This window comes from Chiloscyllium punctatum, chromosome 2 (genome assembly GCF_047496795.1).
Source record: "Chiloscyllium punctatum isolate Juve2018m chromosome 2, sChiPun1.3, whole genome shotgun sequence".
Classification (NCBI taxonomy): Eukaryota; Metazoa; Chordata; class Chondrichthyes; order Orectolobiformes; family Hemiscylliidae; genus Chiloscyllium; species Chiloscyllium punctatum.
The window spans coordinates 93,634,112-93,657,144 of record NC_092740.1 but is presented as its reverse complement, the minus strand read 5'-3'; the positions used below and the strand labels follow the sequence as shown (position 1 = coordinate 93,657,144).

Genomic DNA, 23,033 nt, shown 5'->3' with positions numbered 1-23,033 from the left:
CTACCTCTTTCTGGGAACCTAGCTTTTAGTCTCATTAATTTCTTCAATACAATCTCCTCACTAATACTAATTTGCATTAAATCCTCATTCTCCCACATTGTTTGGATTTCTGATAGAATTTACAGCTTTAAAGGAGACTGTATGGTTCCTCCCTCCTCTGTTAGCTGTTTGAAAAACAACTATCCATTTAGTTCCATGCCCTGCTCTTTTCCCAGAGCCTCATAACATTTTCTCCAAGTATTTATCCAGTTTGTTTTTGGAGGTTATTATTGAATCTCATTTTCATTATTCTTTCCAATCAAGCATTCTAAATGACAACATTTTGTTTCTCTTCACATTTGCCTCTGCTTCTTTTTGCCAATTACCTTAAGTCTTTGTGATTGGTAATTGATCATTCTGTGGTTGGACATAGCTTTGCCTTATTTATTCATAATATTTTACATTTCCATCAAATCTCCCTTGCACTTTCTCTGCTAGAAGAAGAACTCCTCCATTTTGTTTAGACTGTCCATGCAACTGAAATCTTTGGTCATCTTCTCAGCATCCTCTCCAAGGTCTTGTGAAAGTGTCAAGAACTGTCTACAGTGTTCCTGATGGGACACAACTCAGTTTGATATATATAGTTTTCAACGTTGATGTGCATCATATGATTTCTGACAGTGTAAATAACATGGTATTCTCTCTATGACTCTATGATTGAGTCAACCAGATGGTTCTTTGCTAAAATGTTTGATGACTATCAGTTACTTTTCCCACCACCTCATCCACTGGTCCAAAAGAAAGATGTAGAGCAAGAAGACAGCTCTTTCAAAGATGTATAGGAACAAAAAGCCATCACATTAGGTAATTGCATCAAGAACAGTTTAGGCAGAATTAACTATGCCTAAATTAATGTATTTTTGTTAAGATAATTATGACAGTTGAATTGAGGGAATAACATGCCTGATTAATACCAGAAATTTATGAGGGTCAAGAATCTATTATCAGATCAGCATTTGGAAAAAAATGATCAGATACTTGGGCAGTTCACTCAGTTCTAGGAGTTTCCAAAACACGAAGTGAAGGCTAGGATTCTCCAGAACTCAATCAAATGTTTTGTATTTATAATGTTTCATACTTGTTTTCCTTTCTCAGATCATATCTTCCTTAACCAAGAGATCAAATTATACCGATACTTGTTCTATCCATCTCCCAATCCTTTTCTATCGCTGTATTACAAGCACCACAGGATTTTCTGCCCTTTTGTTTTTCTGCTCCGCCCTTCCTTTATCAGCATTGTGAGATTGATAACTAGTTATTTGGAGGACCTAACCATATGTGTCCCCGAACTGCTATTATGTAATGCCTTTCCTTTCTTTATCCCCATTTTTAACTTGTAACATTTGTCATGAATTCAAATTCCCAATCAATCCAAGAGATCTGAAAACAAATTTTAAAATTTTCAGCCTTATTAATGAATAGAAAATGCAAAAAGTATTCATTAATAAGGCTGCATCTGTGGGGAAGGAAGTAGTTAATAATTCAGGTGCGAATGTTAATGCTTTCTTTCTTCACAGATGCTGTCTGACCAGCTAGGTTTTTCTTGTAGCTTCTGTTTTCAGTTCAGATTTGAAGCATCCATAGTATTTTGTTTTTATGGTAAGAGTACTTATCATGGACAGTACTTGTGTTTTGTGGTTTTATTTACACAAGTAATCGATTTGTGGAAAATTAACTTAAGGAATGAATGCTTTTGTAAATTTTGTTTTTACATATGCATATTTTATGTTTTGACACTTTATTTATTTACTATTGATGCAGTAGTTCCAGAAAGCTGCACAGTGCTAATTACTGTGTCTTTCTGAGAAAAGAGTTAAAAATCTCACAACGCTAGGTTATAGTCCTCCGAGTTTATTTGAAAGTACCAGCTTTCAGACCGCTGCTCCTACATCAGGTAGCTATGGAGCAGGATCATAAGACGCAGAATTTATAGCAAAAGATCACAGTGTCATGTAATTAATATGATGTATTGAACAAACCCAGATTTCTGTTAAGTCTTTCATCTTTTAGAATGGGTTGCAGGTTTTGGTTCATTAATATGTAAATCCCAGAACTCTCTTTTTAAGTCACATTCTCGAGATAACTTATATAAAAAATGGTGACATCTCAGCTCAGACAATGTATTAAAGGTATGAGGTTAGAGTCTGTCTGTATCCCAATCTTGAGTCAAACTGGTTCTATTTCCAAAATAGGAATTTACAAAGTGTTATATGGATTGACCCTCTACATTGACTGCCTGCAGATCGGGTGCTTTTTGAGCAAAAATAGAATGTATCTGCAAATACAAATTTATCACGTGTGTGTGTATTTATAAAAGATAGTGTAGTGGGGTCACCTATAATGTGACATGAACCCGAGGTCCCAGTTGAGGCCGTCCTCATGGGTACCAAACTTGACTATCAGCCTCTGCTCAGCTATTCTGTGTTGTTGCATATCCCAAAGAATGCCTTGGAGGACAGTTACCCAAAGATCTGAGGCTGAATGTCCCTGACTGCATAAGTCTTTCCTGACCGGGAGGGAATATCCTCATCTGGCAATTGTTGTACGGTGTCCATTCATCTGTTGTGGTAGTGTCTGCTTGATCTCACCAATGTACCATGCTTTGGGACCTCCTTGCCTGCAGTATTTGAGATAGGCAACATTGGCTGAATCACATGAGTACCTGCCACATACATGGTGGGTGGTGTCCCCACATGTAATGGTGGTATCCATATTGACACTCTGACATGTCTTGCAGAGTTGTACGGTGTTGTGGTTGATGTTGTGCTGAAGGCTGTGTGGTTTTCTGTGAACAATGGTCTGTTTAAGATTTGGTGGTTGTTTAAAGGCAAGAAGTGGGGGGTAGGGAAGGTCTTGGTGAGGTGGTCATCCTCACCGATAATGTGTTGCAGGCTGCGAAGAACATGGCCAAGTTTCTCCACTTCCGGGAAGTACTGGACAATGAAGGGCCCCCTCTCGGTTTCTTGCTGTGGATGCCGTCATGAGAACAGAGTACAATGCTCAACTGATCAATTGCCAGTTCCGACATACCACAGTGAGAAACTGTAATGACCTCCTCAGGAGACAAACATGGGATGCGACTGATAGGGTACACTTTGTCTGAGAAAATACACATTTTATTAAAGCTTTTCATCTTGCTGTTATCAAGGTACAGCTTGCAACCAGGCAGGCTGTGTTTGCAAAACTTAAAACATGACGTACAATATTAGAAAATGCTTATTGAACAATCCTGTGTACAAGCAATTACTCTGACAACCAAATTAGTTTGTTCGTCAGGCTCATGGGTGTGGTGCACTTGCACTTACTGGAGGCTACAAATATTCATGCACAGGCCCCTGATCTTTGCAGATAGGAAAAACATGGTGCCTGTTATAATTCAACAAACTAGATGGCAGCAGTTTTCTGGTTCATTGATCAAGGCAATGCCCTTAGAAATCAATGACATCTGCCTAGTTTAAAATTTAAACAAAGCTTGGCAGTTAATAGTCAGTTACCATCTGATTGGTGCATTCTCCATGGCAACACCTCTATTAAAGAGCATCCACTTACCAACTAATCAACCCTCACTCACTCAAGCAGTATAATTTTTTTTCTATTTACTTCAATACTTCTTGCAAATTGCCTTGATGCTTTGACTAAATGTGCATTTATTTAAGCAATACTCAAATTCAGTACTACCAAATGCCTATTTGTGATGTTATTCTTGGAATGTGTATAATGTTGGCAAAATCACATTTAGTTGACTATCCTGTCTTTGCTGAGAAGAAAGACTTAACACGACTTTTAACAGTGTCAATCAGTGAAGCACTTGTCATTATACTAATGTCAGAAAGTTGTGAGCTTTGCGTTTGTAGTATTTATTTTACAGTTTTCCAGGCCACTTTAGAGAGTGCTTCGGGTCAACTGTGTCATTTGTAAGCCAAACTGAGTACATCTTCGGGATCTTGTTCTCAAGTATATTAATAATCAAAAAGTAATGTACCTTTAGTTATTAATAAATTGCTCTCCTTTCAAAATGCAGCTCTTTCCTAACACTTTTGGAACGAAGATTGAAATCCTCAAAAATAAATTTTAATGACATTCATTTTTACTGTCAATTCTGTATGTTAGAGTAACTCCATCTTGATTAGAAAAAAAAATTGGGATTCACAGGGACTGGGATAATTTAGCATAGTTTGTTTATACAGTATTGTTGATAAAATTGAATATCCTTTTCCTAGTTGAACTTCTTGGAAATGTGTGTGGATTCCTTGCAAAAGTAATGAAAGCTCCAAACCTGTTTGATTGGCAAATAGTAATAAATATAGCAATTATTTTAATTTATAATCATTTAACATTTAACAGTTGACAAATATATAGCAAAGTAATAATAAGGTAATACAGAAAACAAACCTATTGAGTAACAACAAATGTAATTTTTGTGCATAGTGTTGTGAAATGTAGTTTTAAAAGTTTTTTGTGATTTAAAATGGTAAATTTGAGAATGACCACAAAACTTTTAGTTATATTGACAACTAAAAGGATCAAGTTCCTTGATGAAAAATAGAACTAGAGGATGGCATGGAGCAGAAGTAATATGCTAAGGTTAGTTAGACTATGCATTGGACAAACAGCCATTCTAATCTATTGGTTACACATTTGTCACAATTATGAGGAAAAAGCCCTACATTTATAAAAAATGATAGGCTAATTGCAGTGAACTATCTAATGATATGCTAATTGCAGTGTACTAACTATTAGTCACTACTTTAGCTCTTTTTGATTATTACACATTCTAAGTAACCGATGTGCTTGATTGAATTTTACTTAACAAACCTCTGCATTGTTGTTTAGATTTTGCAGACATTTTTAAACTTCTTTTGTTTTAGTTGATGATGTTGTAGATGAAAGTGATGACACCGATGACACTGAAATAGAAACAGACAATGAAAATGAAGATGAAGAAAAAGATGAAAACAAGAAGGTGCCAGACTCATTTTGTTTCCAAATTACATGAATTTTAGATCAATACCAAGTAAAAAGAAAACTACCTTCAAGATGTATCAGATTTGATGGGAAAAAAAAGTGGTGAAATAAATTGGAAGTTGTAATCTATTGGATATGCAACTTTCATCAGAAATGTACACTACAGGAAATAAAATAATTATTGAAAAAGATAATTAGTGAGCCAATGAAGAGTCAAAAATATTTGAAAAATGTCATAGCTTTCCTATACACTGTATAATGATTCCCAAACTTTTGTGATTATTTCTCCCAAAAAGACAATTCCTCCAGGTTTGCTCAATGTCATACATCTTACGATTTATACCATGTTCATTTCCATCATTTGGATCAACAATGTTTTTGATTCCTGCAATTTTGTCATTAGCACCTAGTCTGTCAAGTTTCATCACTATTTAGAAAGTAAATTTAATGTGACTATTGCCTCTTTGAATAATCATTACAGCATAAAAGAAAGCAATGTGACTGATCATGTCTATCCTGACTTCACATATTGTCACTTCCATGTCATCTCCCCACATTCTGGCAAATGGCTTAACTTGGGATATTTAGACAATGTAGATACATTTATGACAGTGAAGGAGGCTATTCTGCCCTTCATATCAGTGTCTGCTAAACATGAACCACCCAGTCTAATCCATTTTCCAGCACTCGGTCTGTATCTCTGGAGTTTACAAGACATCAAGTGCTTATCCATTTAATTTTTGTATGAAATGAGGGCTTCTTCCTCTGCTACCTTTTCAAACAGTGAGTTTCAGTTACCTCCTAAATTCTGGATGAAGACATTGGAAATAACCCAAACCTATCCAGTATTTGTTCAAAGGTATAATTTCCACATTTAGCAACATCTTTGTAAACATCTGTAAGGAAGACTTGTTGTAGTCCCAGAGGACCATGGGGCTTTCATTAGAGAGACACCACAGGTGGTTTAATGTGAGAGTTATTAGGCTGAGGGGTGAGGTACAGAAGATGGGACCTTAGCCGATGCAAGTGGTGACTCTGCTTTGCATTTGCAACATCTGTACCTTCCAGTGCAATTATATTATTTTTGCAATGAGATGACCACAACTACACGCAGTTGTGGTATATAGTTCCAGTATAACCTTTTTGATCTTACATTCTCTGCCCTGCCTATTAAAGGGTAGCATTCCATATGACTTCTTAAACACCTTATCAACCAGTCCAACTAACTTCAGGGAGATTTTCCTGCTGAGGTATCTTACTTCCTGGACGCATTTCTGTATCCTTGTATTTATTGTATTTTCTTTGCTTTGTTCTCCCATAATGCATGCCCTAATATTTACAACTTCTCTACCCACCTTACTAATTTATTGATGTACATTGTCCACTTTATCAACCACGAGACCAATTTTTTTTTGCATTGGCTGCAAAATTCACAATCAAACCTCTGACACTTGAATCCAAGTCGTTCTTTCTTATTGGAAAAAGCAGGGGACCTTGGATGAAACCCATCGAACTCCACAGTAAACTGCCATCCAGTTGCAAAAAAACCTGTCAGCCATTACCTTTTGTTTCCTGTCACAGAGCTGATTTTCTTTTTGTATCCAGCTTACTACATGCACGTGGAATCTCGTCGTTGCTAAAGTTCTTGTAGACCACATCACCCGGACTCCCTCATCAGTCTTCTTGCGTCCACCTCAAAAATCAAAAAGTGTGGCGCTGGAAAAGCACAACAGGTCAGACAGCATCCAACGAGCAGGAGAGTCGAAGTTTCGGGCATAAGTCCTTCACAATGAAGGACTTATGTCGAAACTCCAACTGTCCTGCTCATTGGATGCTGCTTGACTGGCTGTGTTTTTCCAGTGCCACACTTCTCAACTCTGACTCTCCAGCAACTGCAGTCCGTACTTTCTCCACCTCAAAAATGTCATATTAGTCAGACTCAATCTTCACCGAACAAGATCCATGGTGACTGTCCTTGATGAGTCCCTTCCTTTCAAAGTGACTGTTTATTCTCTCTCAGAATTGATTCCAATAATTTCTCTACCACTAAGATTTACACTGAATGGCCTGAAATTGTTCTATCTCCTGCTCAGTTTATGAAGCAAGCAATAATTTTGGCAGTCCTCCCACCCTCCAGCACTATATCAGCAACCAGTAAGGGTAGGAGAATGATGATCAGAGCACTTACTATTTCTTTCCAAATGTCTTTCAACAGTCTGAGGAACATTTCATCCAAGCGTGCTGATTATTCATTTTAAAAGATGGTAATTCCCTCAACACTTCCTGTTTCCATATCTTGATCAAATCGAATATTTCGTGTTCGTCCTCTTCAGCTATGATGCCTGCCTTATTCCCCTCATTTGTGAAGAAAAAGTCTCTGAAGGCAGTGTACAGTCAACCACTTTGTATATGGACTGAAGTAACACATAAGCCAGATCATTAGTGAACCAATGGGTTTTTATGGCAATCAACAGTGGTTACATGTCACCATTAGGCTACCTTTATAAAAGAAAAATTGCACTCAAATTTCACCATCTTTTGGCCCACCATGTCTGTGCTGACCATGATGCCATTCTAAACTAATCCCAAGGACATTGGATGAGCTCCCATTCCCAGCTCTGCTTCCAAATAGTGCCATGGAATCTTGAATGTTCACCTGAGAGGGCAAGTGAATCTTTTATTTCATGCCTCATCCATTAAGAAGGCTACTCCAACAGTGCAGCCGTCCTTCATAACTGATGCTGAAAAGGGGTAGTGTTCCCTCAGTGCCAACTCACCAACAGGGTAGCACTCCCACGATGCTGACCTTCCGACAATGTGGCATCCTCTACTAACGTCTCTCAGACAGTGCCTGCTCCCTCAGCATTGACCCTCAACAGTGCAGCTCTCCATCAGCACTAATCCAGCCAACAGTGCAGCGCTCCCTCAGCGCTGACCCTCTGACAGCACTCGCTCCCTCAGCGCTGATCTTCCAACAGTGTCTCGGAACCAGTATTGATCCTTCAACCAACATCACCAACGGGCGGCACGGTGGCACAGTGGTTAGCACTGTTGCCTCACAGCACCAGAGATCCAGGTTCAATTCCCCCCTCAGGCGACTGACTGTGTGGAGTTTGCACATTCTCCCCGTGTCTGCGTGGGTTTCCTCCGGGTGCTCCGGTTTCCTCCCACAGTCCAAAATTATGCAGGTTAGGTGAATTGGCTATGCTAAATTGCCTGTAGCGGTAGGTGAAGGGGTGAAATGTAGGGAATGGGTCTGGGTGAGTTGCGCCGAAGGACCTGTTTCCACACTGTAAATAATCTAATCTAATCACCAAAAGAGAGAGTTGCTCATTCATCTCGTTGTTGCCAGTGGGAACATGCTGTGCTTTGAGTCAGGACTTCTGCAGCTGCTATACAAATGGAAGTGTTGCCTTTCCTATGAACTAGTGAGAGGTTTTATGAGTAATCTTCAGTAATCATTCTGGACTTGAGAGAGTGTGCAGACCTCAGACGTGGTATAAGTTGGAGAGAGACTTTTTTCAGCTTCATGTATCTCTGGCTATTTAATGCGGGGTCAAAAAAAAACGTGCATTTTTGTCACCTCTTTCGCAACCTCAGAACATCCCAAGGTTCTTCATAACCAATGGTTAGCTACTGTTGTGATGTTCAGAAAAGATGTACAAGGATGTTGCTCAGGTTTGAAGAGTTTCAGCTATAGGGAGAGGCTGAATAGGCTGGGGCTGTTTTCTGTGGTGAGTCGGAGGCTGAGGGGTGACCTTATAGAGGTTTATAAAATCATGAAGGGCATGGATAGGGTGAATAGACAAGGTCTTTTCCCTGGGGTGGAGGAGTCCAGAACTAAAGGGCATAGGTTTAGAGTAAGAGGGGAAAAATTTAAGAAGGACCTAAGGGGCAATATTTTCATGCAGAGGTCATGTATATGGAATGAGCTGCCTGAGGACATGGTGGAGGCTGGTACAATTACAATATCTGGAAGGGTTTAGAGGGATATGGGCCAAATGCAGGCAAATGGGATGAGATTAATTTGGGATATCTGGTCGGCATGGATGAGTTGGATCAAGGGTCTGTTTCTGTGCTGTACATCTCTAATGACTCTATCTGCCTACACATGGTCCGAATTCATCTATTCCCTGCCTTTCCATGTGTCTGTCTAAATGCCTGTTAAACTTTACTAACATATATGCTTCTACACCTCACCTGGCAGCATGTTCCAGGTACTTACCACTTTCTGTGGAAAAAAATATACCCTTGCACATTTCCTTTAAACTTTTGTCCTTAGCATTTCACACTTCCACCCTGGAAAACAGACTCTTAATTATCCATCCTATCCATGCTTCTCATAAATTTATATACTTCTGTCAGGTCGTCCCTCAGCCCCTGATGCTGTAGTGAAAACAATCTCAAGTTGTTTAACCTGTCCTAATAGTTAATATACTCCAATCCAGACAATATCTAGGTAAACCTGCCTTGCACCGTCTCCAAAGCCTCCACATCCTTCCTATAGTATGGTAACCAGAACTGCACATAATACTGCAAATGTGCCCAACAAAAGTGACCTTAAACATGATTTGTCAACTTTATATTCAGTGCCCCAACTGTTAAAGGCAAGTATGCCAAGTGCTTGGACCCCAAGATCTCTCCATATATCAATGCTCCTAAAGGTCCTGCTATTTATTGTATACTTTCCTCATGCATTTGACCTCCCAAAATGTATCACCTCACATTTGTCCAGATGAAACACTATCTGCCATTTCCCTGCCCAAACTTTCCAACTGATCTATATCATGCAGTATCCTATTATGACCTTCCTTGCTAACCACAACTCCACCAACCTCCATGTTGTTTATAAACTAACTAATCAAACCATGAACATTTTCATCCACATCATTTATATATATTGCAAACTGCAGACATCCTAGCATTGATGCTTGTGCAATACCATTTGGTCACAGAAAAACACCTCTCCACAACTACCCTCTGTCTTTTCTGACCAAGTCAATTTTATACCCAACTTGCCAACTCACCATGGATTCCATGTGACTTAATCTTCTAGACCAGCCTACCATGAGGGACTTTGTATTACCTAGCTACCATTTCCCTGGCAGTAATCTGAAAATTACGACTTTTTAACTTCCTGCTTTTTAATCAATTTTCTAACTACTCAAATACTACTCAGACGATGTAATCCTTTTTTCTACCTCTGCCCTTGCTAACTGTATGGACCATGATTTCTGGCTGTTCCGCTTCCCTCTCCAGAATTCTCTGCTGCCACTTGGTGACCTTTTTGACTTTTGCACCAGAAAAGTAAGTTACCATCCTTGGTTCACATCAATGACTGCAAAAACATCTATCTGCTCCCCTAACTAAGAAATCTCCAATAACTGTTGTTCTATCAGTCTTTGTACCTCACTGTATTGCTAGGCCACCTTTGGCATCATGAAGTTGACTCTGGTGACACTGCCCAAATGAGCCATGACCTTAATCAGTCTTTATCTCCTTTTCTGTTAGAAAGTGAGATTAACTCAGAGTATTTTCTACACTACCTTCCTGTGTCCTTTAAACTGTCTGGTGATCACCCATTCCTTGCCTCCCTGTGTACCTTTGGACTATGAGATGACTATGTAGGTTCATAGGAACTGAAGTAGGCCATTCAGCCTCTAGAACCTGCTTTACCATTCAGTAAGGTCGTGGCTGATCTGTTGCCAACTCCAATGCCTGCCTTGGGTCCATTTCCATTAATACCCTTGCTCAATAAAATTCATTCTATCTCAGATTTAAACTTAACAATTGATTTAGCATCAATGGCTGTTTGAGGAACAGAGTCAGAAACCTATATGACTCTTTGCATATAGAAATGCTTTCTTACGTCCCTCCTGAATTACCTGGTCCTAATTCTTGGGCCATGCCCCTGGTACTAGAGTCTTCAACCAGTGGAAATAGTTTACCTACCCTGTCTTTCCCTATTAATATCATAAAAACCTTGATTAGATAACTTTTTAACCCTCTAAATTCTTGAGAATAAAGGGCTAATTTGTCTAATCTTTTCCCATAACTTAACCTCTTAAGTCTAAGTTTCATCTTGAAAACCTGCGTGGAATTCCCTCCAGGGCTAAAATGTCATTCCTAGAGTGTGGTGCCCACATCTGCTCATAGTACTCCAAATGGGAGCCAGGTCTAAAACCTGGATCTCAAACTGCTGCAGCTGATGACATTTCTTACACAATTGCTTATCTAGGACATGGAAAGCACCCTACTGTTTATACATTGCACAGGATACGCATATTTGAGCAAGGAGCTTCACTGCAATTTTAAAAAAATTATTAACTAATAACTTTGTTGCAGCTAATCAATCTCACTACAAGTAACAAACTTTATCAGTGCTCACAAAGTTTTGTCCATGATAATAAACCTTGTGAATAACCCTACTTATACTTTATAAATCTTACATATAGATGTATGAAACTGAACAACTCCCCACTTGTTAACAATGTTTAAAGTATTAAATATTAATAAACTGATTGTTATTTGACCTCAGTCAAAGCATCAGCAATGTTCATCACCCAATCAATTTATGACTTGCCGTGTGATGCGATATTTTGGTTTCTTTTTTTTTCAAACTTTACATTTTGTAGAATCTGCAGCTGGAACCATCTTACAGGTAACTCCTGCGGTGGTGACTATGGTTTATCTACCCTGCCTTTCCCTGCTAATATCCTGAAAACCAGGTTTCCTTTTGCTCTTTAAATCCAATCCTTTTTCACCCCCATTTTGATTGACCAGTCCTGTTGTCTGAATATTGTGAATTTTACGATGATGTATTTTTGGCACAGTCCTAATATCTTCTATTATCTATTATAATGCATAATCCAGTCTCCTTGTCCTACGCTGATCTCTCATTAGGATTAAGTGATGTCGAGCAACTATTTCTGTGATTGATGACAGTCTCTTGATCCTTGCTATATTTAGATAGCCAAAAGGTATCCTTGTGTCAGTTGTCCTTGTCCCAGAAAAAAATCTGGCTTTGATCTTCTTGTATAAATCAACTGACTTGTTTGTTTATACCAATCCCAGATTTTCTGTGAGTTTCACCCTGTAAAGTATAGCCATTAATGTGACTTTGCATTCTCTGTTTCCCTAACCTGCTCATATATTCCTACTTTCGGGATATTCCCACTAACCTTCCTATTAGGCTAGTCACTATCTCCATTCTCTTTGGGACACTAATCGGTGACTACTTTCATAAGCTTCTTGCTGCCACGTTAACAGTGAATATCCTGTCCTGTTCACTTGACCTAATGACTTCATCTGAAGTCATAGATGTATCTCCCTGAACTATGGTATGCATTTTTCATAGACCAAAGCATGAAATAGTTTCCTGGCTCTGACGCATTTCCTGTAACTTTGTTTATGTAAATACATTTTCTACCTTTCTTCTATCTTAGTCTGCTGATTATTGGAACTGATGAAGGGCTTATGCTCAAAATATTGATTCTCCTGCTCCTTGGATGCTGCCTGACCTGCTGTGCATTTTCCAGCACCACACTTTTCGATTCTGATCTCCAGCATCTGCAGTCCTCACTCTCTCTTGATTATCTGAACCGTCACTGTTAATCCTTGAAACATCTAGGCCTGATTCTGATTTTCACTTCTTGATTCCATTGAAAACTTTATTAGCGCAGTATACATTTTTCAGAATTATTAATTCCTTGGACACCAGAACAATTTGATCTGGCACTTTGATTAACAGAAGTCTATTATGAGAATATTTAGTTTAAATTTCTCAATCCTGGCCACTGAATATTCCACAATGCATACAGGACACTCATATCCCTTTTCATTTCTTGTGTGGCTAAGTCCAGACTGAAGTAGGGTTTCTAGGTTCACAGAATAATAGACTCTCACAGCATGGAAGCAGGCCATTAAGTCCATTAAAATCCACCACGACTCTCTGAAGAGCATCCCACCTAGACCCATACCATCCCTGTAACTCCACATTTCCCATGGCTAATCCACCTAGCCTGCATATCCCTGGACACTGGGCAATTTAGCATGGCCAATCCACCTAACCTGTCCATTTTTGGACTGTAGGTGGAAACCAGAGCAGTCAAAGGAAACCCGTGCAAACAAGGAGATAAACTCCACACAGACAGTTGCCCAAGAGTGGAATCAAACCCGGGTCCCTGGCACTGTGAGGCAACAGCACTCACCACCGATCCAAGTTGTTGCTTCACTAGATAATTATGTAAAAGCAGAATTTTTTTATTATTAAAAAGAAAATCTCAATATATCCCAATTTATTATCTATACTATTCAAGACAACCTTTTCTTTATTTAGAAGATAGTAGAAAATTTTTGTTAATTAACTTTCTGAGGGGCAGTTTGGAAAGTTCCAAAGTGAATTCATGGCTTGCATTCATCTGGAATTTGATTTTTTTTTTTCTGTTGATCCTGATCACAGGCTTTGAGTGCTATTTATAAAGTTTGAAAACTTGCTGTGTGTAAGTTATGAAACATTTTGTTTTACTTTTCAGAATATGTTTGTAAAAAATGTAATATGTTCAGTAAAATTTTCCAAACTTAATAAATAGAATGTGTATTTACATGTATGGGAAGAATATGACAATCAGCATAAAATTAACTGTTTCATTCTGATGACAAAACATTTTCCAGTCATGTTGGAGCTCTGATAATAAACAATAAAACATTTTAAAATAAAGTTTTCCCTCATGCAGAATGATGATATTGAAACTGATATTAACAAGTTGAAGCCTGTTCATGAATTGGGGCGACCAATAGAAGAACTGGAAGTATACAACCAGTTTTTCCCAGAGCTTACAGAAGACTTTCAGGTAAGAATAAAAAATCCATTCTGCTTTGTACACTTACATATGAGGCACTTCAGAATTGTGTAGCATTGCATCGTTTGGCATTTGTTTGCTTTCTCCTTGGTGTTGTCAAAACCAAGTTCTGTATCTGTAAAATCTGTTTAGTAAAATAGTGCTGTGCTATGTTTTACACTAAAAGAGAGATATGAAAAGTCAACAGGGATGATTCCAATACTGTAGAATGTTTGAGAAGGCATGCATATTGATATACCTGGCAGAGACCATTCCCTCAGTGACTTCCTCATTAGGTCCACACCCCCCACCAACCCATCATCCACACCCAGCACCTTCTCTTGCCACTAAATGTGGTGTAAAACCTATGCCACACCTCCCCTCCTCACATCCAGCCAAGGCCCCATAGGGTCTTTTCACATCCAGCAGAGATTTTTCTGCATATCTAGCCACCTCATACTGCATCCGTTGCTCTCGATGTGGTCTCCTGTACATCAGGGAGATAGGGTGCCAATTCGCCGAGCATTTTAGGAACATCTCTGGGACGCACACACTCAAAACCCCATTCCCCTGTGGCTGACCACATCAACTCCCTCTCCCACTCCCCCCAAGGACAGGCAAGTCCTGTGCCGCCTCCAACGCCAAATCTAAGACACCTGACAAATGGAGGAAGAATACCTCATCTTCCGCTTTGGGACCGTTCGACTACACAGCTTCAACATCGACTTCACTGGTTTCCAAATCTCCCCTCCCCCCACCTCATTCCAGATCCAGTCCCTCAACTCAGCACTGCTCCCTTGACCTGTCCTACCTGTTTATCTTCCCACCTACCTACTCTAACTTCCCCGCCGACCTATCACAGTCACCCCCCCCCCCCCCCCCATCTGCATTCACCTATCGCCTTCCAAGCCACCCCTACTCTCCTATTTATCTCTCAGCCCCCTCTGTCCCCCCAAACATTCCTGATGAAGGGCTTATGCCCAAAACATCAATTCTACTGCTCCTCTGATGCTGCCTGCTGTGCTTTTTGAGCGCCACATTTTTCAACTCGAGCTGCTATGCAGCATTTTGAATTCTTTTATTGTACACTGTGTGAGATCTATACCATCCTTGCACATCTTGAAACATTGGTTTCACATAGATGGCATAAACTGAGGGTAAAGCTGCCAAACATATCTGAAAACTAAAGTCAAAATAATCCATTTTGACAGGTTTCTTGAGTTGTTTCTAACAAACAATGCCCGGTTTGCTTTTTCAGCTATTGAGAGAGACACATTTCAAGAGTTTTTGAGTGCCTGAGTCAGGCATATAAAAAGTAACTTCATATTAATATCAGTGACCAATTGTATTGCTGGCTCCTGATGCATAATTCTCTATTTGTTGCTAGCAATATAATGGAAACTGACTATTTTTGCTACCAGGTCTGCCATCTACCGTTTGGTGAATATGGCACATTTTCATTGTGTCTGTCTCATGAATGAGATTTGTAGCTTAGGAGTGGCAGTGAAAAGACCTCAATAGAGAAAAGAAACAGCTAAAAATTGACAACAATTGACTTGCTGGTCCCCCCTATCTCTAAATCCTTGAACATAACTAGGATCACAGACCCTGATGCCATCCCAGATGTGTGGTAAAGCTCTGTGCTCCAAAACTAGCCAATTCCTGGCTACCTGCTGTGTTGCACTGGAATATTAGCATCTACTGGATAATGTAGAAAATTGCTCATCTTGTCCGCAAAAGATAGCGAATCAAATCTGGATAGTACTGTCTTATGAGCTTGCACCCACTCATCCAAAGATGATGGAAGGAGTCAGCTACTATATCACTCTCTAGTCATCAGTTTCAATTTGTTGTAGCTTTCGTCTAAACATGGACACAAGACTTTAATTCTGAAACCAAAATTAGAAACGATGATCAGATAAATATGAAATAATAATTGCTTTAAATCTGAGCAAGTCTGGCTATAACAACCATGCAGAGAGATTTGAGATGAACTAATTCAACGAAAATAACTCAAAAGTTATATACGGTCTGTTCTGATTTGAAACGATAGTTCCATTCCTGTGCAATCCGTGTTATAAAAAATCGTGAAATAGCAGCACTATTTAAACCAATAGGACTAGAATCACATTATAACCAATACATCTAAGGAAAGTTTGCATTCTACAAATAATGGTCTAAATTCTTCAATTGCATTATAGCCACTTTGTGTTGACGGAATGGGCATTATAGCAGAACTGACTGAATGCAGTAAAATAATACTGTAGAGTCATAGAGTTCTACAGCACAAAAAAGCTTTTTGGTCCCTTGCATCTGCCTATTTACAAACACCCACTGAACTATTCTAATCCCTGTTGGCCATAACCTTATACACCTTGGCATTCCACACACACATCAAAATACTTACAGGCAGTAATTATGAGATTCCCACCGTCCTCTGAATTAAAACATTTTTCCTTGCATCTCCTCTAAACTTTCTGCCCCTTAGCTTAAATTTATGCTACCTAAGCATTGATCCCTCCAATGTTTCTTCTTGTCGACCCTATCTATACACCTCATAATTTAATACATTTCAATGGTGTCTCCTTTCAATTGTCGCTTTTAAGGAAAACAACTGCAGTCTGTCCAATCTCTCTCCATAATTGAAACTCTCCAGCAAAGGCAACATCCTGGTAAATCTCTTCTATATCCTCTCTAGTGCTGTCACAGCCCTTTGATAATATGAAATCCAGAACTGCACGCAATAATGTAGTGGTGGCCTAACCAACGTTTTGTACAGTTCCTGCTCTTAAACTCTGTGCCTCGACTAATAAAGGCAAGTATACCATTTGCCTCCTTAACCACTTTATCCACCTGCTCTGATACCTTAAGAGGCCAACGTAAAGCGTACCAAGGACCCTATGATACTCTGTGCTTCTCAGAGTCCTACCATTGATTGTGTATTCCCTTTGTCTTTTTTGCCCTGCCCTGGCCTGTCCTGGTGCATGATCTTTCCAACGTGGATACATAAAAAGCACAAATTGGGACCTGTAGTTATTGAGTACAGCAACAAACCAAATAAGAGTAGGCCATTCAGCCTTTGAGTCTGCTCAATAATTCAATGTGATCATATATGATCATCCAACTCAGTACCCTATTTCTGCTTTCTCCCCATACTCTCTGTATACCTAAGTCCTTCGTGAAAACATTCAATGCTTTGGCCTCATACTACTTTCTATTGCAGAGGCTCTCTGCTACAGAAGGTTCACCACTCTGCAGATAAAGAAATTTCTCCTCACCTCAGTCCTAAATGGCTTATCCTGTATCCTTAGTCACTCCAGGTCTGCACTCCCCGGTCATCAGTAATATAATTTCTGCATTTACCCTTTCATCAGAAATGCCATTCCCAGGAATCAGTTTGGTAAATCTTAGTTGCATTCCCTCCATAGCCAGGGAATATTTTCTCAGATAATAAGACCAAATCTCTTATTTTAAATTGTTTGTGGCCAACAAAATTTTGGGGCATTTCAGAAGGCTGCTGAATATAACATGAAGAGATTCAGGTTTCGACATGGTCTACTTACTAACTTGTTTTAATGGAATCATTACAGATGTGAAGCCAAGTGTTTGACTTTACTAATACTTACTTAAGGTCCATGCCAGAGGGAGTACCTCTTTGTTTATCCTTCTTTTGCTTTTAAATCTGTTATTTCTTTTTCTACTTCACTATCTCAAAGATCTGGAAGAACAAAAATATCTTGTTTAAAAGTATTGCTATGACTTCAGCTGATGTTATTACCAGCAATGTCTGATCCCAGTTAGGAACCTGGTTTGATCAATCATATTTTGATATATTTTGGTTTTAATTAAGTGATCAGTCACTGAAACATTAGCACACATGCTGCAAATTTTGCTTTAACTGATTAATGGAAGTTTATCAACAAAAGAAATTAAAATAAACTAAATCAACCTATTTACTTATATTACAAATTGATAGGTTTTTAAACATATATTAAAATATTATCCCATTAAACTCAAAACACTCCTTTATAAATTTAAAGAAAACAACAGCTTTTGTGCACTACCCACAACATATTGCTGGTACAATACCTCCAAAAATAACATTTCTTCAATACTGTCACACCAGAGTCCCTGTATCTAATGCCTTATTAAGTTTAAGCTACTTGTAAGTTGAATTTTTAGACTAGAAATGCAGATACTGCCTGCCTGGAGCTATCCTATTCTTGAGCTTAAATGTACTCTTCTTTAAATAATCTCTTCATGGTTTTATCCAAGCATCTGTGCACTGGGACTAACACTATCTCCTCACTCTAGCGTAACCTCATTCAATATGTATCCTTCCCTTCTTAGGAGCACATTTTGAAACCACCATCCTATTTTAAGAATGTCACAAGACTGCTCCTGAGATTGGAGGGGTTGGTATTGTATCCACTAGAGTTTAAAAGAATGAGGGATTGTTCTCATAAAAACCTATAAAATTTTAAAAATCACACAACGCCAGGTTATAGTCCAACAGGTTTAATTGGAAACACACTAGCTTTCGGAGCGACGCTCCTTCATCAGGTGATAGTGGAAGGCTCGATCGTAACTCAGAAATTCTGTGACATCCAAGCCCACTCCTCATTCCAACAAACCTTTCCCTATCCATGGCAGCAATGCCTGTAGCACCAGTGGAACTATACTCCAGCAAAGACTTGTTGTCTTCAAGACATGAGGGAGAATGAGTAAATTTGCAACAGTGTAAAAAACCAATTGAAAGATTTTCCATAATATAATTATTTATCCAGGTTGAACTCTGAAATGAACAAAATACTTTTCAAAGTACTTTTCTAGAGCTGGCTACTCTAATAACTCTAAACATTGTTATTGATAAATCTGGGTTCGCAGCTTTTAACATTTTGATCATTTATATATAAAATGAAATAGTGAACTACAATAGTTTGAAGAACGCATTGCCTCAAACATTATTCTAGCATGGTCTGGAATTTTATATTGATAAACTTGTCCAAGCCATAACCACAATATTTATTTTTAGTTTATTTCTGCTTCCTTTATTCTAGGCATATAACCTTTCTGGAAAAAACCATGCCAGTGTATCAAGGGCTGATATTCAGCAGCCAGGACCCATTATTGTGCCTACAGCAGGAGAAGAGACACTATCAACAAGCAAAGTGATTAAAGTTTCTGTTAAGGAAAGTAATACACCGGAAAGCCAGCAGATTCTACCTAATGTTTATCGCAGAGTTGCACAGGACCATAAGCTACCGATACTTTTAGATCTGCAAAACAAAGAGCAGAGTAAAAATAGTGTAAACTCGCAGTATTATAAACAAAATGGCCATACTACTACACAATGTTTGAACAGTGAAATTGCTAAGGGCTTGGATGGTATGTCCTTGCATTGTAAAAATGCTTCTAATGATGTTAAGTGTTGGAACTCGAGGCACATGAATGGAATTGAGAGTAAGCCCAGCCTTTTGACACTGGGGGATACCTGTAGCAAAACTTGTCAACAGCTCTCTGGTTGTGGAAAGTCATTATTTACTTCACCATTTGGCCAGCCTCCGTCTTGGCAGCAGGTTGGTTCTCAGCTGGGTCAGTTGTGCTGTTCTGGTATTGACACTGATGCAGAGGATGAGTCCTCTATAAGCTCTGAAGAGCCAGGAATTTCTGAATTACCGGAGCCTGGTGTTTTGCAACCACTTCATGACTCTGACCTTTATGTTGAAGTTGTTAAAAAGACTAAATCTGTACCTGAATACAATGAAGTAGCATATCCTGATTATTTTGGACACATTCCACCTCCATTCAAGGAATATCTTATAGAAAGACCCTACGGTGTACAAAGGTGAGTAGGATGGTGATATTGCATGACAAAAAAAAGAGAAATTTCAATGGAAGATAGAGGCAACACCAGAATTGAAAAATTTGCAAAAAATAATGAATGGTAACATTGTGCTTTGGTATGCCAAGCCTGAGTTTTGTAAACTTTTTGATGATAAAAATGAGAGAGCGTAAGGAAAGCAGATTCATATTTTCATTAACCACATGTATGATTATATGTTACTGAATTTTTGTGTATTTATCTGATATGTATTTTAACATGGAAAGTGTAAAAAAAAATTTCAATACCCTATGAATACCTTAAAAGATAATTCATAATGTACGAAACCATCTTAACATTTAAATCAGAAAATAATTAGAATAAATATACTATGTTACAACATTGCATGAGCTTTAAAAAAACTATATATAATGTTCATAGCATGAAATTGTATTACACTGCCTTTGTTATATAAATTTAGCCTATTTTGGTAGCCATTATCAACTAGTTTAGTTATTAAGTATAGGAAAGGGTTCTAGTCTACTAAAATATAGAGCTATATTTACACTCCATATAATACCGCTAAATTTGATTTGTGAATTTTTTTCAAAAGATTTGGCAGATACGTTTTATAAAATTTTACTTGCTTTACTCTTGTTAGGTTTATGGAATAGCTAGTTTAATGTCAGCACTGTGCAACTTTGTAAAATAATATCTGTTTCATCGTTCTTCACTGCAATTTACTATGTGTTCAATTAACATTTTTTCTATCACAGAGCAAAAATATTCCAAGATATTGAGAGACTGATCCATGCAAATGACATTATTGACAAAATTGTATATGATCTTGATTTTCTAAGGTGAGTTTGCTGTCTGTAGTCAACTTTAGTTCCACTGTCTAATGTTCATGTATAATGTTGTCTCATACGTTTATTCAATGCATTTTTATATCCTTATCTCACTTAGCTATCCAGTACCAGAAGATGGAGAAACATTAAGATTCAATTCACAATTTGAATCTGGAAATCTTCGAAAAGCCATTCAGATCAGAAAGTAAGATTGACAGCATGTCTTTACAAAAATTATCATTTGACTAAGCTGAAATTTCCTGAAGTTTGAATAATTTATTGTACTTTGTGCGCAACAATATATTCTTTCTCTTAATTTTTAAAAGATTGGTGATTTAAGTCACTTCATATCTGCAGACTCTATCCATTCTTCAAGAGCATTTACCTCTACTCTAAATATTTGTGTCTCTCACACCGGCTTTTGCGACACCAAAAATGTGGTCTGTTAGAACTCAGCTCCAAGTTCAAGAGGCCCATGCTGCATTCAGGTTTCCCTTCTGTGACGATCATAAACTGCCCCCTTTCTCCTTGGTGCGAAAATAGGATTAGTCAGAAATGCATTTTGGATTTGAACATCCAGATCTGCTCACCATCTTTAAATTGTGCAGAGTCCCTCCAGGACCATTGAACTGTGGGCCTATAACTCTAAATGGCATTAGCAACAACATGACATATGTGACTATGATAATAGTTATGTGGTGGAAAACAGTGACTGGCAATTGGCAGCAAGGAAGATGATGGTGGTGGAAGGACCATGTGGTTTTATTTTGGTGGGTTTATAAACTGTGGACTGAAATGAGAGAGAATTTTACTGGCTGCAGCTGTTAAAGCAAGTAACCTGATACCCAAAGCAGGCATTGTAGCCAACTGTTTGAACAAGCAGTGCTTGACATTCAAATCGCAGATGACCTGGAGCCAAGAGTATGTACTGAAGTCATTCCTGTTGGCAACAAGAAGTTGATTGGTCTGTGAACTAGTGACAGTTATTGATGACAAAGATCATTTGCTTGCAAACAGCTGTGTCATTGGTTCTTGGGTGTCTCAACAGCTTGGAGCTTGAAACAGGTTAGAGAGAAAGAGCTGTGCCTGTCTTCCAGCCCAGAAGCTGTCAACTCTTTGCAAAAACTCCATTGAAACCTAAGGAAAACTAGTAACTTTCCTGTTACTGTAGGCTATGACTTTTGAATTGATAAATCCAGAGACATTTTCCAAGTGAACCAGTATGGAAGATATAGACTGTAGGGAAATAGATGGTGACATGTTGCAAAATATCCAGATTACAGAGGAGGAAGTGCTGGATGTCTTGAAATGGTTAAAAGTGGATAAATCCCCAGGACCTGATCAGGTGTATCCGAGAACTCTGTGGGCAGCTAGAGGAGTGATTGCTGGGCCTCTTGCTGAAATATTTGTATCATCGATAGTCACAGGTGAGGTGCGGGAAGACTGGAGGTTGGCAAACGTGATGCCACTGTTTAAGAAGGGCGGTAAAGACAAGCCAGGGAACTATAGACCGATGAGCCTGACCTCGGTGGTGGGCAAGTTGTTGGAGGGAATTCTGAGGGACAGGATGTACATGTATTTGGAAAGGCAAGGACTGATTCAGGATAGTCAAAGAAGTAACAAAGAACATTGATGAGGGCAGAGCAGTAGATGTGATCTATATGGACTTCAGTAAGGCGTTCACAAGGTTCCTCATGGGAGACTGATTAGCAAGGTTAGATCTCATGGAACACAGGGAGAATTAGCCATTTGGATACAGAACTGGCTCAAAGGTAGAAGACAGAGGGTGGTGGTGAGGGTTGTTTTTCAGACTGGAGGCCTGTGACCAGTGTAATGCCACAAGGATTGGTGCTGGGCACTCTACATTTTGTCATTTACATAAATGATTTGGATGCAAGCATAAGAAGTACAGTTAGTAAGTTTGCAGATGACACCAAAATTGGAGGTGTAGTGGACAGCGAAGAGGGTTCCTCAGATTACAACAGGATCTGGGCCAATGGGCTGAGAAGTGGAAGATGGAGTTTAATTCAGATAAATGCGAGGTGCTGCATTTTGGGAAAGCAAATCTTAGCAGGACTTATACACTAAATGGTAAGGTCCTAGGGAGTGTTGCTGAACAAAGAGACCTTGGAGTGCAGGTTCATAGCTCTTTGAAAGTGGAGTCGCAGGTAGATAGGATAGTGAAGAAGGCATTTGATATGCTCTCCTTTATTGGTCAGAGCATTGAGTACAGGAGTTGGGAGGTCATGTTGCAGCTGTACAGGACATTGGTTAGGCCACTGTTGGAATATTGCGTGCAATTCTGGTCTCCTTCCTATCGGAAAGATGTTGTGAAACTTGAAAGGGTTCAGAAAAGATTTACAAAGATGTTGCCATGATTGGAGAGGCTGAACAGGCTGGGGCTGTTTTCCCTGGAGCGTCGGAGGCTGGGGGGGTGACCTTATAGAGGTTTACAAAATTATGAGGGGCATGGATAGGATAAATAGACAAAGTCTTTTCCGTGGGGTCAGGGAGTCC

The 23,033-nt window shown here is 38.9% G+C and overlaps 1 protein-coding gene across 8 annotated transcripts in view; it reads left to right on the top strand.

The window, feature by feature from the left end:
- agtpbp1 (ATP/GTP binding carboxypeptidase 1) overlaps positions 1-23,033 on the top strand; it is a 338,830-nt gene that overhangs the window by 188,661 nt on the left and 127,136 nt on the right. For all 8 annotated transcript variants that reach the window (XM_072585860.1, XM_072585842.1, XM_072585823.1 and 5 more), the window contains 5 exons: positions 4,908-5,002; positions 13,740-13,856; positions 18,905-19,692; positions 20,445-20,528; positions 20,635-20,721. In XM_072585860.1, coding sequence (XP_072441961.1) covers positions 4,908-5,002; positions 13,740-13,856; positions 18,905-19,692; positions 20,445-20,528; positions 20,635-20,721 — 1,171 coding nt within the window. The remainder of the gene's footprint in view (positions 1-4,907; positions 5,003-13,739; positions 13,857-18,904; positions 19,693-20,444; positions 20,529-20,634; positions 20,722-23,033) is intronic.